The sequence below is a fragment of the Phaethon lepturus genome, unplaced genomic scaffold, assembly GCF_000687285.1.
Source record: "Phaethon lepturus isolate BGI_N335 unplaced genomic scaffold, ASM68728v1 scaffold21678, whole genome shotgun sequence".
Taxonomy (NCBI): Eukaryota; Metazoa; Chordata; class Aves; order Phaethontiformes; family Phaethontidae; genus Phaethon; species Phaethon lepturus.
In genome coordinates, this window is record NW_010555884.1 from 18242 (window position 1) to 37097 (window position 18856).

The 18856-nt window shown below is 38.4% G+C and overlaps 1 protein-coding gene across 1 annotated transcript; it reads right to left on the bottom strand.

The window, feature by feature from the left end:
• Positions 1-438: 438 nt before the first annotated feature.
• On the bottom strand, positions 439-15748 carry NGLY1 (N-glycanase 1; the record flags this gene model as incomplete). Its single annotated transcript, XM_010292310.1, has 8 exons — positions 439-614; positions 1154-1331; positions 4580-4768; positions 5710-5874; positions 13911-14021; positions 14203-14348; positions 14758-14879; positions 15526-15748. Coding segments are annotated over 8 exons (1310 nt in total), but the record flags the coding sequence as incomplete, so codon positions are not given.
• Positions 15749-18856: the final 3108 nt, after the last annotated feature.

Here is an 18856-nt window from a genome sequence, read left to right on the forward strand (position 1 = left end):
AAATATTATAAAATCATCACAAGCATCCGTTGTAATTGGAAAATGGAATTCAAACTGTTTTTCCAAGGAGTGGATTATAAAAAAAACCCCAGCAAGCCAACCCCAAAATTCCAAATTAAAATCCATTACAATTGCTCTGTGCTCTCATGATCATGTTTTGCTTCCTAAAAACTGTTTCTTTTTCATCATATAGTTTAAGAAAAAGGTATTTAATGATTCAATCCCTTAATTTTGGTGTTTGTTTTTAAAGTGAAGAGGTTTTCATTGTGATGTTTACCTATTCAATACACGTGCAGTTTCAAGTTGGCTAAATGGAAGAAGTGAAACAGGAAATAAGCTGCAAGAAGGATGAACAGGAACTGCCAAACAAATCTTCATCTTGTATCCATGGTATAACGTTTTCAAGGAATCCAAAGAACATCTCTTCAGTTCAGGTTCTCAGAGGTCGCTGAGTTTTATAATTATCTCCAAGCAATTTTCTCCACATCCTGTTAAGCTCTCTCTAAACAGCTGTGTGTGTTGCCATGCAGCTTCACCATCCCCTCCACTTAGAGTTGCTTCCAACATAACTTCTGTTGCACCAGAAAAATCTGAATAGGAGCAAAGATTTTTATCTATTGGAGGAAAAGATAAACAATTAAGTCACTGCTCCAGACAGTATATAATGCTAGAATGCATGTTAAAAAAGGTAAGTTGTAATGAATATTTAAAGATCTCAGTTGCAACTACTCAAATCCATCTGTCAACGAGAGGCAAAAAAAAAAAAAGCTGCAAATTTTTACTTATTATTTGTTCAGTGCTCGTGCTCTGAGGACCTTGTCAAGACTGAAGTCACCACACACGGAAGCATCTGTCCTTCCTAGTAAAACACACAACTATCTTGTATTCACTCTGTGTTCTTCCTGACCCTGCTCTGTTGCAGGTAGGGCTGTGTATGTTAATTAAACTGGGTTTTGTACCAGCTTTTTGTACCAGTTTTGATTAAAAGCACAGTATTTTCTTGACCTTGCTAAGAAAGACTGAGTTGGAAGAGTAAAAAAGGCATTTGCATTTCGTTTTTAGTATTTGCACAATGCTCTCCCCATATAAACTATTTATTCCCAATTACACCTTTGCTGCATGAAATAATTCATTATTTAAATTACACACTTACCTCCTATCAGAGCAATTTCTGCTGTTGGAGAGCAAAGTCTCCACTTTATTCTTCCACTCTGAAATGTCTGACTGCTTGTCCTAACTGAAATGTTATCTATTTTTAGACTGACTGACTTGCACTCAAACTTCCAGCTGATGTAAGCAGAGGATGACCCCTCTTTTCGAGCTAAATAAACCTAAATGGAAAGAAGACATAGTCAGCACATCAAAAACTGAGATGATCAACACACATCTAATTAATCATTGTAACAAGGACATAAAATCTTAAGATAGCACACTTTCATTCTTGATCAAGTCTCTGAACCTTTAAAACTGTACATAGTACAATTTTGTATATATCATTCCGAATCCTTAAATCTATTCCACAGTTAGGAAATTGTACATGTTCATAGTCCTTCACTAGGGAACACTAATCTATTTTAACGTGCTTGATAAAGTTTAAGCCACAAAAATACCTAAGGTTATTATTTAAAAAAAAGAGCAGACTTCTGTTTTTTATATAAACGCACTGGCCCACACACTTTGGTTGTTCATTTTGGTTGTTCAGTATTGCTGATGAAGAAAACTGTGTAATCAGTATTTTGGATTCTTCAGATGTGGCTGCTAGCTGCACACCACTTCTCCTAGGACTTGACATGTCTTGGTTAAAGCAAATCATACATGCTAGCTGTATATAAATCCTGTATTAACATTATTTGAACTGTTAGAGATTGGCATAATTTAATGTAGTCCCAATGCTGTTCTAAAATTCACCTGGGATAACAGTCAAGCCTGTATGTTAACATTCATTAAAGTTACTATGAACCCTCATAAGAATTTTTTAATAAGCGTCTGATGGTCCTTTAGAGTCTAGCAGCTATTATCAGCAAACCAAGACAACAGACATTACAGATCAAAGAGTCAAAACTGTCATGATCCTTTCAGAATCCCTAGTTAAGAAAACTTATCAGAATTCTGTCATGTCCAGGCTTCTGATTAATGTCATACTGAATGGACTTAGACAGCTCTTTAATTTTTAATCTGGAAAGAACAACCCTGAATAAAATGTTAATAAAACACAGTAGTATGTTTTACTAAAGATCTCACCCTAATACAAAAATGTCATTGACAGACTACAAAACAGAATTTTAGTGTCATTATGCACCAGGCATAAAAATGTTAATTCTCATGTTTAAGAAAGCAGAAAAACTCCAAAATGTGAGGTGTTACACTGAAGATCACCTATGAAAATGTAACAATTTAACCTGCTTTCATGTGAATATAATCTTGATGTTCATGAAAGTACTGATCTCCACATGATTTTTTAAAGTACCTCAGCTAGTTCTAGCAAGAGATTTCTCTTGATCAGATCCTACTGAATTGCTGTACTTCAGTAAGGAAGCCAAAACACTCCATTAATTACTACTTGGTTGAGGTGCACTAAACATAGGCTTTTAAGGATAAAAACTAAAACATTATCCTGTCTCATCTTCCATTATAATATCCAAACATTTAATCAGAAAAACAGAAGTTAACATTTCCTTCTGTGTCTTTTTGACTGTCCTTTAACTTTCACACCTGGCTACTCTTTTTCCAGGATTATTTGAAAAAAGTCTGAATTCAGGAGAAAGAAAAAAAAAAAAAGAAAAAGCCTCATTCAAATTCTCTTTTACTGGAGCAATTCTTCTGGAAAACAAGCTTTTAGAAACTAATGGATTTTAGATCTGCAAGTTCTTACATTCTTACTGCCACCTACTGTGGTCTGCTTGTTTGAGCCCTGGATGCCAAGTTATCTCTGAATAATCTGATTAAATTTGTGTTTTGTACCTGTTTGAATTGTGTACGATAAAGTCAAGTGACACTGAATAGCAAGAAGATGCACAAATACAATGGAGATGGCTACTATCAGATCAGCCAAGATGATCATCTGTCTGAATCATTTTGATCAACAACATTGCAAAGACAAAATACGTAACTGATTTTTTTTTTCTGTTACTCCTGGGCTAATACCTATAGTTACCTTTACTGTGGCTTTTATATTTAAATTCCTTTCCATTCTTCACATAGTAAATGATAAACAAAATATTTCTATGAAGGCTCCTTTGGCTGGTAAGTTTCCTGGACAGCTGCTGAATTAAACTCCAAATCCATACCCTGCAGATCTACCTGAGGCATTAGAAAAAGAATAGGCAAACCCCAAACAACCTTTCCCTCTGCTGTCTCCCATAATACAAACAACCCACAACAAAAAGTAATTTTAGATTCATACACAGACTTTCTGCAGTATGCTATTCCTGTAGAACCAACATGCTTTAACAAGTCTGAGATATATCTGGATCTGTAGCATCTAATTTCTCAATGTCATCCTCTCATTCTTTATCTAGAAAAAAATGAGGTGCTGTTGAACACAAGGGTAAACTCTTTTTGCTTGGCCTTACAGATCAGTCCCTCCCTGTTTTACCTGATTAGTAGAGCTGAGCAGAACAGCAAACTTGTAATTTGTTTCAGTGCAAAGACAGTACGTTTCTTGCAATATCTTTTATATTATTCTCCAGTTTCTTCCCTTATTAATTCTCTTTTATGTAGAATAACCTCTCCAAGCTATTCCCCCATTGCATTTTGCAAGTCAGTTACGTATAGACACAGCACAGAAAACCTCAGAAGACAGTTATATACTTAGCTCCATTTCCCATTAACGGGAAACAAACAATTTCCTAAGCTAGACGAATGTTTGGCCAGAGAACCTTTCAGACTAGTAAAATGACAGGGGAACAAAGCAGTAACATGCTATAGTCCCTGACAGGAATGCTCAGTTCCACAGTTGGTAGCTGTTCCGGAAAACGCTGTTTGCTAGTAAATGACCCCTTCCCATTTTACAGGCATCATTCTCTTAGATATAGAGCATATGATTCTGCTGCTGCTCAGTGTCCTGACAGATGGGAAGGAGTCTGGGCAGGGTATAGAGTAAACTGGATAACTGACAGGTTTTGCCTTCTTGCAGATGCAACTATAACACTTAGGATGACGATTTCTTCCTTTGGTTATGCATCAGAGATATGATACATTATAAAGCTATTCTCCAAAACAAACAAATAAAAAACGTGCTTTGAAGAGAAGTACTGCTTTTCAATAAAACAGTATTGTGCACTTGTCCAAAAGCATAAGAAGGAAGCTTTTTTTTTTTTTAATTTGGTGCTCTAGCAAGGATTTTACCTATCTGCAGAGAATTTGGTCATCCTTTCTGAAAGACAAGATAAATTTATTTACAATTTCTTCAATCATCTGGCAATCTTACCTAAAGTTTAACAGTAACATTTACTAACATCAGCTACATTCTGTGGGCACCAAGAGAGGTTTTGATGCCAAACATTGGCAAGGGTTTTCTATTTTATTGGAGTTATACTTTTACAGTAGATTTTATGCTTTTAATAATTGTTATCCTTACCATTTTCCAGTCTGTTTCAACCTTTCTCCAAATAGACTCTGCCTTCCAAACACCTGTTTCCCAGCCAGTTATTTTTTCATTATTATTGGAAATCCGTGTATAACTATCTTCTACTATATTGTAGATGAGGTGGAAGAGTTTCGATGTCTTCTCTTTTTCAGAGGGAATAAAAATTACTTCTTCTCTTTTCTGAAAAAGGCAAAAGATACAAGCACCTTCATTCCCCAATACATTTCAGTAAGATTATGATACTTTTAAACAGCATGCCATGGGTTCTCAATTCAGTCTTGCTGCCAACTAAAAAAAAATAATTTTAAGAAAGGTCATGGAAAAAAGCATTTCTGCAAAACAAAAGATTTAAACCTGTTTCCTACAGTAGACCTGCACCTTTTCCAGAGGGGAGCACTAATTTTATTTTTAAAATTTTCACATAATTACTTTTTGAAGTAAATTATTAAAAAAATAACATAAATCTAGAAAATTTAAGTAAGAGAATAAAATTTAAGTAAAAGCCAGATTTGCATGCTGGCTCAAGCTAAATATGGCTATGGTTCTGGGAAAGTGTATTTTGGCATAAAATAATTAAAAATAAAATCTTGCTTTCAGAAATAGTCAAAAACATTGATTCTCATATCAACTGCGCTTATTATTGAAGAGATTGTTCTACTTACACAATCCTAATTGCTCCCACACTGTTGATTTAACAAAAATAGTTGGTCAAAACCTAATTTTAGGCTTTAACCAATAGTAACTCATACTACAGACAAACATTCTTTAAGGTTTTCCCAACTGTTTTCAACTGCCTTAAACTTTCTAGTTCTATCACAATGTAACTAATTAAAAGGAAATCAAGTATTTTTTTTATTAACTTGTAAGAGCAAAACACACTTCAGATCAAGGATTCCCAAACATTTTTAGAATCAATAGAACACCATTAATCCTCAAAAATTACTTGTGGACCTCTACTGAATTCACATCAAACTTGCACCTAACGTTTCTGCAAGTCTCACTATTTGAACTAAATCTGTTCATGAACTACCTACCATGAACTGCTGTTCCTCTGCAGACCATAATCATAGAACCTCTAGTTAGCTACCTCTAAGATGGTCACCAGTGCAAAAGTTAAATACCTCTCGACCAACTTCACCTCTGGCTACTCGCCAAGCCATTGAACCTGATGTCCTTCCACCATATTCTCCAGGTTTAGGCGTTTTAGGAGAAATAAATTCAACAAGCTCCACAATTGTTCTTTCCAAGAGCTCTCTTTTTCTATTTTCTGACAAATATCGTTGTCTCTGAAAACACATTTAAGAAAAAAAGTTAAAAAAATCAGAAAAAAGGTATTTGTAGTTCTGCTCTAGAATGACACCAATAGCAAAAAGAATTGAAAAAACAGACTAATATTTATAGTCTAGGCTGACTGTTAGAAATGCTAATCTTATACCACACATGCAAATATAAATCAGTCATAACTGCATGGTTATTCAACAGTGGTGCTTTTTCTGTGCACTTGCATGTATTAACTATTTAGATTTCTTTTAAAGTGATGTTTGCACTATGTTTATAATGCATTTGCTTGGATGATAAAACACTTGCATAGCATATTTTATAGCTATTCATATGTATTCTGTACCATAGCTGTTCTTGATATTATTTCGGGAAAAGAAAAAGCAAGCGTAACTATTGGGTCAAACTTCTCTAAGGTGGAGTGATTTGGTTGACAACAGTTTTGTTTTTGTGATTAAGCCAAACAGAAGATTCAGTTGTTCTCTGAAAGAGTTATTTCACAGTGACTGATTCTGTCATAAACAAAATTGAGAAAAACTTATCACCTATGCTTCCAGGTAAATTAGTGGAAAAGAAAATGAATTATATGCCACATAGAATCATAGAAACATACAATTGTTTAGGTTGGAAAAGACCTTTAAGATCATCAAGTCCAACCGTTAACCTAACGCTGCCAAGTCCACCACTAAACCATGTCCCTAAACACCACATCTACACATCTTTTAAATACCTCCAGGAATGGTGACTCCACCACTTCCCTGGGCAGCCCGTTCCAATGCTTGACAACCCCTTTGGTGAAGAAATTTTTCCTATTTTTCCTAATATCCAATCTAAACCTCCCCTGGCGCAACTTGAGGTTGTTTCTTCTTGTCCTATCACTTGTTACTTGGGAGGAGAGACCAACACCCATCTCATTGCAACCTCCTTTCAGGTAGTTGTAGAGAGCAATGAGGCTTCCCCTCAGCCTCCTTTTCTCCAGGCTAAACCACCCCAGTTCCCTCAGCTGCTCATCATAAGACACAAGTCTTACGACCCTGCTCTAGACGCTTCACCAGCTTCATTGTCCTTCTTTGAACACACTCCAGCATGTCAATGTCTCTCCTGTAGTGAGGGGCCCAAAACTAGAACACAGTATTTGAGGTGCAGCCTCACCAGTGCTGAGTACAGGGAGACAATCATCTCCCTAGTCCTGCTGGCCACACTATTTCTGATACGAGCCAGGATGCTGTTGGCCTTCTTGGCCACACTGCTGGATTATATTCAGATGGCTGTTGACCGACACCCTTATCCTTTTCAACCAGGCAGCTTTCCAGCCACTTTTCCCCAAGCATGTAGCATTGCATGGGGTTGTTGTGACGCAAGTGCAGGACCCGGCACTTGGCCTTGTCGAACCTCATACAGCTGGCCTTAGCCCATCGATCTAGCCCGTCCAGTTCCCTCTGTAGAGCCTTTCAACCTTCAAGCAGATCAACACTCACGCCCAACTTGGTGTCTACAAACTTACTGAGGGTGCACTCAATCATCTCATCCAGATCATTGATAAGATATTAAACAGAATTGGCCCCAGTACTGAGCCCTGGGGAACACCACTTGTGACCAGCCACCATCCATTTACCACAACTCTCTGGGCCTAGCCATCCAGCCAGTTTTTTACCCAGAAGAGCACACCCACCCAAGCCATGAGCAGCCAGTTTCTCCAGGACAATGCTGTGGGAAATGGTATCAAAGGCTTTACTAAAGTCCAGGTAGACAACATGCACAGCCTTTCCCTCATCCACTAAGCGGGTCACCTTGTCATAGAAGATCAGGTTGGTCAAGCAGGACCTGCCTTTCATAAAATCCATGCTGACTGGGCCTGATCACCTGGTTGTCATATACATGCTGTGTGATGGCACTCAAGATGATCTGCTCTATAACCTTCCCCAGCATTAAGGTCACCCGACAGGCCTGTAATTCCCTGGATCCTCCTTCTGGCCCTTCTTGTAGATACGCATCACATTTGCTAACCTCCAGTCAACTAGGACTTCCCCAGTTAGCCAGGACTGTTGATAAATGATGGAAAATGCCTTGGTGAGCACTTCTGCCAGCTTCCTCAGTACCCTTGGGTGGATTCCATCCAGGCCCATGGACTTGTTTGTGTCTAAGTGGTTTAGCAGATTGCCAACCATTTCCCCTTGGATAATGGGGACTTCATTCTGCTCCCCACCCCTGTATTCCAGCTCAGGGGGCTGGGAATCCTGAAAACAACTGGTCTTACTATTAAAGACTGGGGCGAAGGCAGCATTAAGTACCTCAGGCTTTCCCTCATCCTTTGTCACTATGTTTCCTCCCCGCATCCAGTAAGGGATGGAGATTCTCCTTACGTCTCCTTTTGTTGCTAATGTATCTATAGAAACATGTTTTATTGTCTTTTACAGCAGTAGCCAGATTAAGTTCTAGTTGGGCATTAGACCTTGTCACTTTCTCCCTGCATAACCTCATGACATCCTTGTCATCCTTCTGTGTTAACCTGCCCCTTCTTCCAAAGGTCATAAACTCTCCTTTTCTTCCTGAGTTCCAATAAAAGCTCTCTGTTCAGCCAGGCCAGTCTTCTTCCCCACCAGCTCATCTTTCAGGACATGGGGACAGCCTGCTCTTTTAAGTTCTCCTTCTTGAGAATATCCAGCCTTCCTGCACTCCTTCTTTGCCCTTCAGGACTGCCTCCCAAGGGACTCTGTCAACCAGGCTCCTAAACACACCAAAGTCTGCCCTCCAGAAGTCCAAGGTAACGGTTTTGCTCACCCGCTTCCTTACTTCTCCAAGAATTGAAAACTCTGTCATTTTGTGATCACTATGCCCAAGACAGCCTCCAGATGTCATATCACCCACAAGTCCTTCTCTGTTCACAAACAACAGGTCCAGCGGGGAGCCTTCCCTAGTTGGCTCACTCACCAGCTGTGTCAGGAAGTTCTCTTCCACACACCCCAGGAACGTCCTAGACTGTTTCCTCTCTGCTGTGTTGTATTTCCAGCAGACATCAGTTGATGTCTTCTAAGCTGAAGTCCCCCATGAGAACAAGCGCTAGCAATTGTGAGACTTCTCCCAGCTGCTTATAGAATATTTCGTCTGTATCTTTTCCCTGGTTGGGTGGTCTACAACAGACTCCCACTGTGATATCTGCCTTGTTGGCCTTCCCTGTGATTCTTACCCATAAGCACTCAACCCTATCGTCACCAGCATTAAGCTCTAGACAATCAAAACACTCCCTAACATACAGGGCTACCCCACTGCCTCTCCTTCCTTGCCTATCCCTTCTGAAGAGCTTATAGCTTTCTTTGTCCACATAAATAAAACTATGGGCATTTTTTTGATACACAATTTACAAAAAATTCATTGAGAAGCTGGCGTTTTGTCTCCATGATTTTCCCATCAAATATACAGAGCTGATATGTGAAGTCTTTTTCCTTAACTGTGGATACACCCGCACAGGGTTGGAAAAATAAGTTCAACATTGAGTATGCAAATGATTACACATAATCTTTTTTAATATTTTGGTGATTGCCCAAGGCATGCACACTCAGTCCACTAGGACCTGAAACTTCAGGCCAATAAGTATTCCAATTATCTCAAAAGCAGTCCTGACCCCACAAAATTTTGCTATTAGGGATCAGAAGAGAGGCATTTGAAGGGTTTTTGTTCCAGACAACAATGTGAAACTGGATAAAGGAAAGTAGATACAGAGAAATTATGAGAAACAGCTCCAGCTAAACAAATTCCAGCTGAATAAGTACCAGTTCTAGCACAGCAAGGGGGAAATACACCTCTGCTTGTGTTGATGGATGACAAGCAGTGACTGCAGCAGTTCCTTGTGAAACACCAGGCCTTCCTGAGTCTAACAGTTGCTTATACTTTGGATATCCATATGCAGTACTACAGAACTCACTCCAACTCAGAGGAAGTTTGGTATGGCTTACCCTAAGTTATCAATACCAATCTACAATTTTCTTTGAGACCCTTTGATGTAGGGAAGAAATCAGTGATGCCACACTGAGAACTGGTTGCCCTTGCTCTGCAGCTGTCATAACAGTATCTGGAAAAAAAACCAAAACCTGCTTAAGAACAGTGCTTCAACACAACAGTGCTTCTGTTTCAGAAGACAGGCCTTTTATGCACGATACAAGAAATGAGTAAGTTCCTCAACTGTAAAGAGTACAAGTACACTAATTCTTGTCATCTCCCCACGCCTCCAGTAGACTCTTGCATATAAATACTAGCAGCCTGTAAGACATGCGTAATGCTCAGAGTCTGCAGAGATCAACACTGCCTGTGCTGGGAAAACATGTAACAACATTTCCTATGAATGACACTGTCATCAATACCACCCATGTACTGAAGCAGATTCCAAGAACTCCAGTATCAACTGTCATGGCTCAAACTTCCTGCTTTTGTTTTTTCTTAAGGTATTACCCTCTACATACATGCTCACCTTTCTTTGGCCAACAGAGCAAATAGGAAGGAAGAGGCGTTATGAACTGAAGTTTTAATATCAGTTCTGCATCATATCTGAGTTATGCTGTTGATGCTTCCCGAAGAACTGTGCTTTGGGAGATGGATAACCTGTGATTTAAGTGGACCTACTGCTGGGTAAGCAACAGTTAATTTGAGGGTAGAAATTGAATTCAAACCTTTAAACAAGGAATACTGGTTCATCTCACATCAATCATCATGACATGGTCACAACTCAACCTAAATTACTAGTTTTCATTTTAAGATCTGACCTGGCTGTAGCTATAATCATTCACAATCACTACCAAAAAATGGGGCCTGGAGCAAATAAAAAAATAATTTGTTTCCCTGCCCACTCTTCAACTGCCAATGAAAGCAGTGAAAGTTCATGGTCCTCTTCTCATTTTCTATAGAGGCAACATATAATGGACTGGAATAGAGCAGTGCCTATACAAAGCAGGGTAAAGAAAAGTTTTGTAGTCAGAGTGTGATACGGTACTACAGAATGACATCAGATGGTTGGCTACACACCCATTTGGGAATGCCTAACCCAAATAAAACACACAAAGTATTTCTGAGAAGTAAAATAGTGTCCTAAACAGATTAAATTAACCTTGCCTCTTCCATTTAACAGCAACAGTCACTCGACATCCTTTGAACTGTTGTGTTATCTCCATTTGGCCACTAAACAGACAGATATGCAGAGAAATAATGACTAGAGTCATTGCTCATATGCAGGAAAGCACAATAATGGTATCTTAGATTCCATTTTCACTAACATTGCAGTATAGGTGATAATGTATACTGCATACTGTGCTTCTCTTTAATTGCAACTCGGAAGAACTGAGCTTGAAAGATGCAGCGTTGGAGCTCTGCATCAAAAGACATCAGGACTACAATCCCTCCTAGTGGGGAACAAGTCTCTAGGACACGATGGGAAAAGGGAAAGTTAGCAGAGGCCTTTGACTACATCAGTTATCTGCTGAATAGGTTGCAGCGAAGGAAACGGTATACTGTGAAATGGAGACTTGTGACTGAGCAGTGGAATAGAAACCTGCTATAAAATGTCTTTATAGTTCTAGGGGTGAGCTGCCTTACCCCTCTATTGATCGCAGAAGCTGTTGAGTATCACAGAATCATTAAGGTTGGAAAAGACCTTCAAGATCATCAAGTCCAACCATCAACCCAACACCACCATGCCCACTAAACCATGTCCTGAAATGCCACATCCACATAATTTTTGAACCCTTCCAGTGATGGTGACTCCACCACCTCCCTGGGCAGCCTGTTCCAATGCTTGACCACTCTCTCGGTGAAGAAATTTTTGCTAATATCTAATCTAAACCTCCTCTGGTGCAACTTGAGGCCATTTCCTTTTATTGACATTTTATGACATGGAGATCCTAAGACAGCAACTTTTTAATGGCCCCCTGACTCCCTCTGCATTTTTGCCTTAGTATGCACTTTAGGAAAGGCCTTTTGACTAGGACAAATGTAAGAAAGAAAAACTGTTCTTTTAGCAATCTGCTGGCAAACTGCCTCTAAGTTCCTGAAATCCAATTCCAACCACAACAGACAAAAGAAAAAAAAGGAGTAAGAGCAGTTACTTACAGGGATTAAATTTGTTATCAATTTAATAAATTAATCAAACATTCTAAACAGCTACTGAGCAAATGAAGTATGTGTAGGAGGAGGGGAGCATGAGTATCATTCAGCTTGTATAAAACAAGAGTTAAGTTGTTCCTCAAACAAGATACCATCAAAAAGACAGACAAAAGCGTTCTAATAGAATCACAAGACAGCTTTAATAATACTGGAAAGCAGTAGGGAAGCAGTAGGCAAATCATCCAGCAAAGAGAAGATTTTCCACATGTAGAGAGAGGAATATAGAAGAAACAGAAGAGTGTCTTGGAAGTGCATTTATTGCCTTCTGCCTTACACTTGTTTTTTAATTAAATTTTCATTTAAAACATGACCAGAATGTCCATTCTTTCTGTTAGAACTAAGTGCTCATGTCAGCTCATGAGCTGCACAGTCCTGAAAAGTATGTGGAAAAAATAAGAGACAAGCCAATAGGCCAATGTGCAGCACCATCTGTTGGAGATGGCAACGCGGTTCTTTACTGGAGTTCTCTAGTAAGTTCTCAGCTGTAAGCGAAACAGAGCATGATCCTATGTTGACATTATTGAGGTGAGAAGGAGGTCAGGCAAGCCAGCCCGTGAGTTAGTTGCTTATACTTTCCTGATTCCATCAATCGTGTCAGAATATTTTTTCAATTTACTAGCACCTCATTTCCAAGGTTATCTCTCCCTATGGACAACTGGTGGAGAAGACTCTGGTGACTGGTTTCTATTGCCAGTAGGTCAGAAGAAGGGCACCTCAAGATCAGTTTTGCAGCCAGCAAGGGATCAATGCTCAGAGAGGACACCATTAAATTCCCACAAACCTGCACAAAGCACATGTATTCTTCAACTTGAATTTCTGATCCTTTACTTCCTTTTATTTTGCTACTCTGTGGTCAGCCTTCTCAGTGCTCCACAATGCTATGTGACTCTTATTTTTCATTACTGATAAAAGATTTGAGGCCAGGGCTTGAAATCATGAATCCAGCTCAATTCTTCACACTCTTTGTGTGTGGCTATAACCACAGCAGACCTCTAAAAAGGCATAAACTGTTTATTAAGCCATCAGCTGTATACTGTCACAGGAATTAAAGTTTCTATGCACAGGAATTAGCCCTGGAAGGAAGAGGGGACAAAAATGGAACCTTACAGGTGGTTCAAGGCTTTGTGGTATTCTAGTATATCGAGTCAAGAAAAGTTCATCCTGTCCCAAGCAGGGAGTAGAAAAAGCTTAGCAGAGAGGTGCTGAATGCACTGGGGTTCTGTGACCAGGACATGGAAATGCAAACGGCTCCATGTGTTTTGGGGACGTTAGGCACGAACAGTATATGTGGGTCTGAACCAAAGCTCTACTGATGGAGAGTTCGAGAAGCTTTACTTCTTGGAAGTTTTGGAAACAGCCTGTGAATCATTCCTCCTGCTTCCTAGAGCTTGTAAAAAGTCATGGAAAACAAATTAGGCTTACATTTCTTGTAACTATAAATACTATTGTTTTCAAGTTTAGCATTATTGATGTGGAAAATGCTCAGCTGCCCTCAAGTAGCCCACATTGTTAAAAAGCAGCTGTAGTGTACCCCCAACATCTGTTGATGTGCACGTCTACTCCAAAGCCATCAAGAAAAAAATAATCCAATACACACGGTATATATTTTTTATATACACACACACTGTATATACACAGACATTTGACTATGTAAGAGATAATATGATAATCCTTTTACATACCATTCTTTATCTTTTTTCACCTACATTCAGCACTGTGACTGATTCTTAAGTATTCAGTGTAAAGTGACATTACAGTTAGCAGCATTTTACATTCCATGGTGCATGGACATTCCTGTCAGGTTACCAAATTAATTCCTTTGTTCAAGGACTTCACATTCTGGAAAGACACTTATGTTTCACTTAAAGAAATCCATTTAAGAAAAGCTACATACCGTTCTATTTAGCGCATTAATTGTTTCACGTAGTGTAGCTTCACTGAGTGCTGTCCTTCTAGAGAGTACTTCTTCATGCTTACAGCTGTATCTCCAGGTGACATCAACAACCTCAAGCACAAGTTGAAGAAGAAAATAAAGCAACCAAAAATTTCCATGCATCTTGCTTCATTTAAAGAGGCTAGCTAACCAAAGTATGTTTTTCTATAACAATTCTGGAAATCACACTAAGATGGAATACATCACACACCTCAGGGCGAGTCTGGTTTTTATTCAACATCATTATTCTTACCTCATCTTTGGAGAATGCAATTATGTAGGAGAGCTTCTTGCCCCACCCAGTTTCATAGAGGAGAGGTTTATCACAGACATTTTCACACGGATCACAGTGAAGCCATCTTTTCTGAGATGAAGAATATACTTCAGTCCACACATGATCTATATAACAAAGGCCAAGAATAAACAATTAATTATAAGGATAGATCCTCTCCTAATATTGTAGAATATTGTAACTTTTCCTGATTTATTAAATGAAGGAACATGTGAAAGAACATGTTTTTTCTTCATCTACATTCAAAAAGGTTACCAGAGCTTTCTCTTTCTCTGTTAGGGTGTTCCCTTAGATTCAACTAAAGACTGTATCATTCTGAAGTCAGTCATGTAACCTTACTTGCAGAACTCTATTTCATCTCATCAGGCAAGACAGAAAATTGAATTTTCATTGTCTTTGTTAGCTGAACTGCATAACGTTGTATGTGGCCTGATGGCTAATATAATCTCAGAACCATAAAATATATGACCTCATTTTGCACAGGTTTATATTAACGATATTCTAGAATACTGATACCTGTACAGTCCCAGACATATCTAGCTTCAAACCCTACAGCTCTGCAACACAGTGTGAAACAGTTAGCCCACTCGCCACAGCGTCCACATCTGGTTTCCAGAAGTTTTTCAGGATTATTATACCTACAGGAGAAAAACAAAACAAAACCAGAAGAACTGAAAATACATTTCACCTTTCAAAATCTTTATGTCATGACTGTCCTTGTGATTATTTGAGCATATTTCAGTGCCATTCAGTCCACAGAAGATAACCGAACAAAACAAGTGTGAGCAGAACTCTTACGTTCATTTTGACTCACATGACTCTGTCACATGTTTATAGAAGCACTGAAACGAATCTGTTTTTTTCAGTTTTCAAAATTGACTTAGACTTCATCTTAAAGTACGAATTTTATATGCTGGTCCTTTTGATAGTTAGTAAAAGATGTGCATTACACTTTGTGACCTCCAACAGCCTACCTACATACTATGCCACTACTAATGCATTTTATTTAGAAGTTGTACTTTATCAAATTAACAGTAAAAAAAAAAAAAGAAAAATCAGACAAGTATTCAGAACAAGACCACATAAAACAAAGTAATACATTGTTTTTAAAAATCTCTAATCTTATAAAGCAATTGCTGGTTCATCAACCATCCTATCATGTTGCTTAAAACAGCTTCCCCAATCTTCCAACTAACCATTTATCACTTGTTCACAAAAAGCACAAATGCAAAGCTGTTTCTTGAAAGACAAGAAAAAAGACAAACCAAATCCTTTTATGCTCACCTTGGGAATCTATTACAGAACTGACACTGGTTGCAGTAATGATTTTCCACTCGACTGACGTTCCACCTTAGATCATCATCAGTAGGCAACAGGTAGTCACTTTTAGGCTCTGTCTGCCCACCACACTTGCTGCAAGGAAGATTATTTACCCAATGAAAAAAGTCATTCTTAAACCAGTCCAAGAGCTCCAACAACAAGAAGTCCTCTTCATTCACATGTGCACCTGTAAAATTTACAGAACACACAGTTAGGTCAAACAGCAAAATAATTTAGTTGAACTTTCCAGTATCTACATAAATTACTATCTCTGGGCCTTTATTATATGTTAGAAGTCTCATTATAAAAAAGTTTCATATGTCACTTAAGCACAGACAGAAAAAGAAAATCTAAAATTCTCAAGTCTGAATAATGACAAACTGTATATCTAAAGAAAAAAACCTGCACTCCTGAACACCACAGTTAAGAGTGAGAATAAGGAATCGCTCAGAAAAACAAGTTAGATATATAGTGAAGCCTGGTGAAGTTCCTCATGTCCCTTATATTCTTCCAGGTCTTCAGAAGAGAAAGTGTTAATTCTTCGTCTGCTCCTAAATATTCTTTTCCTATTCTTAGCTATTAAACTAAGAATAACACTTGCTTTGGTTTCATAATCCCAAAGAACCAGACACTGGCAGCAGTCTAGACAACCAGGTGTAATATGAAAAAAATTTTTACAAACACAGCTTAATTACTGTAGAACATGTACATATACCATGTGAACAAAGTTGAGTTTGTTTATAATTCTAGCAAATGAACACTTTTGTCAGCTTGCCCAAGCTAGACACAGGATGTCTTTATTTTTCTACGCCAGCCAGTTCTACCACACTAGGCCACCAGACTCTTCCGGCCCATTTCCCTGTGTTCACAACAGGTGTTAGAATCTACTCACACGCTGTCACTATTCCTCCACCTGGAAATAACCCCACTTTACTGAATTAACAAATATAAAAATCCAGTCTTCCAATAGTGATCCATCCCTTCTAAGTCCTTAGAGTCTTTAAATGTATATTCTGCTCCAATGCCCAGAGAGATACTCTTCCTTCTCAAATTCATAAACATTCAAATAAGTTCTCCTATTAACTCCACCATCTAGGCCACACTGCAATCATAGATATTAATATCTAGTTATTTTATGTACTACAGTTTGCTTGTAGTCACAGTGCAGACTGGTCTGACTGATGAATATGAAGATACAAAAATAATTTATGAAAATGCTGTTTAAAGGAAGTTGCACCAAATTTGTGCACTAGCTCCTTTTTCAGGATGGCAAATAAAGACTAGGTAAGATGTGTGTTTTACTTATTTAAGCTCAATTCACGTCTTCCTCTGAAGCTGAAGTAGTCTTTGGTACAAAAGACTCTGGAGAGGCCCTAACTCTATCAAACGCCAAGACCATGAAGTGCATTGAGAAGAGATCATCTGTTAATGAAAGCAAGAAAACCTGCATTTTAATTGTAGTAAAATTTCCATTTTTATTTAGTATATATGAAAAACGTTTGTACTGAAACACTAAGGCAAGGTGTTACTGCTTACAAAATAGATATGCTTGTATATTCAAACTTTCTGCTAAAAGCCGAATGAGAAGATTTTGAGCAAGTCATATTCTCCTTTTCTGGAGATCAATATACAAACCAGAACCCATCTATGAAAATATGACTGTTATCATATGAATATTTTTCTCTTAGTTTGTAACATAAACCCTTCATGAAAACACTGCATGGAAATAATGATGAATGTGATTTATTTGAACAGAAAAGAGTTGGCTGTGCCATGCAGCTATTTTTGACTGCAAAATCCATCTTTCTAATGGAAAGTGGTTAAGGGGAACAGTAAAAAAGAAAATCTGTACTTCTGATCAGATGACCATAATCTTCCTAGCGCAGTCCTTATAAGCCTATTTTGCATTGTAAGGGAAGTCCTAAGAACAAGTGTCCCCTAGCACTAAGAGTTATTCCCACAAGTGACAGTCTTAATACAGCAGTACAGATAAACCAAAGAAGCTGAAAGGGCCAATTACCCATACATGTCATACACAGTCCATTCCCAAAGGAATTTTTAAAGAGCTTCACAGAAACATGCTTTCAAACTGCCACAATCCAAAGCAGCAGAGTTCTATCCCTTCCCTGTTATTTGTATCAAATTAAGGTCTGGAAGCCATTTTGACTAGATCAGCTTGATGGCTTGGGAAGACACACCTGGAAACACCACCCTCCTCCTTCCTTCCCCTTTTTAAATAATGCACACAGCTGAATTAGAGTCTAACAGGTATGGTTGTCTTATTTTTCCTTTTAAAGGAATTTAAATAGTTTTCATTTATTACTGCTAAGTCTCTTTTCCCCATTGCATTGTCCTACGCTGCTGAATGAGAATGCTTTGTACTTGTTTATGTGGTTTCCTACTTCCCAGTATAGCTTTATAAAAAAGAGAGACATTACTAAGAAAATTTATTGTCAAAAAGTTCCCTAATGCCAAAGGCACAATTACATATTAGTGTATGGCTGTATGAGACATCAAAAAGTCATTTATAAAAATAATGAGAAGGGCTTATTTTGGCTTTGCAAATCAACAGCATTCCCATCAAGTTAGCAGAACTGCTTCAAAGACAGTCTTCTATCAAAGATTCACAGTGAAAATTATTTTTTAGTTTAAATAGGGTCTTGGAAGCATTTTAAAAAATATATTTATCTCATAAAAGTAAAATTTCACTATATTGCTGAAACAAATCCAAAACTGTCACTTGAAAATAGAAATATGTGATTTTTAACTGACAAAGACTTTGTACATTCAAAAAAACTCTGCATTTATGAAGAAAATATAAATTTTAGCCACTGATGCCACAAATATTTATGCCTATATTTCACTTCTAGCTCCAAGAGGATGGCACATGAACAACCCTATTCTTTTAAGCATTAGCAAGAATGGTGATTTCCCAGGAACTACAGGCCTGTCAGCCTGACCTCCATACCCAGGAAGATCATGGAGTGGTTCATCTTGAGAGTGCTCACAGGGCATGTGAAGGACCACCAAGGGATCAGGCCCAGCCAGCATGGGTTCATGAAAGGCAGGTCCTGCTTGACCAGCCTGATTTCCTTCTATGACCAGGTGACCCATCTAGTGGATGAGGGAAAGGCTGTGGACGTTGTCTACCTGGACTTTAGTAAAGCCTTTGACAGCGTCTCCCACAGCATTCTCCTGGAGAAACTGGTGGCTCCTGGCTTAGACAGGTTTACTCTTCGCTGAGTAAACGAAGGTTTACTCCTTCGGGTGAGGAACTGGCTGGATGGCCGAGCCC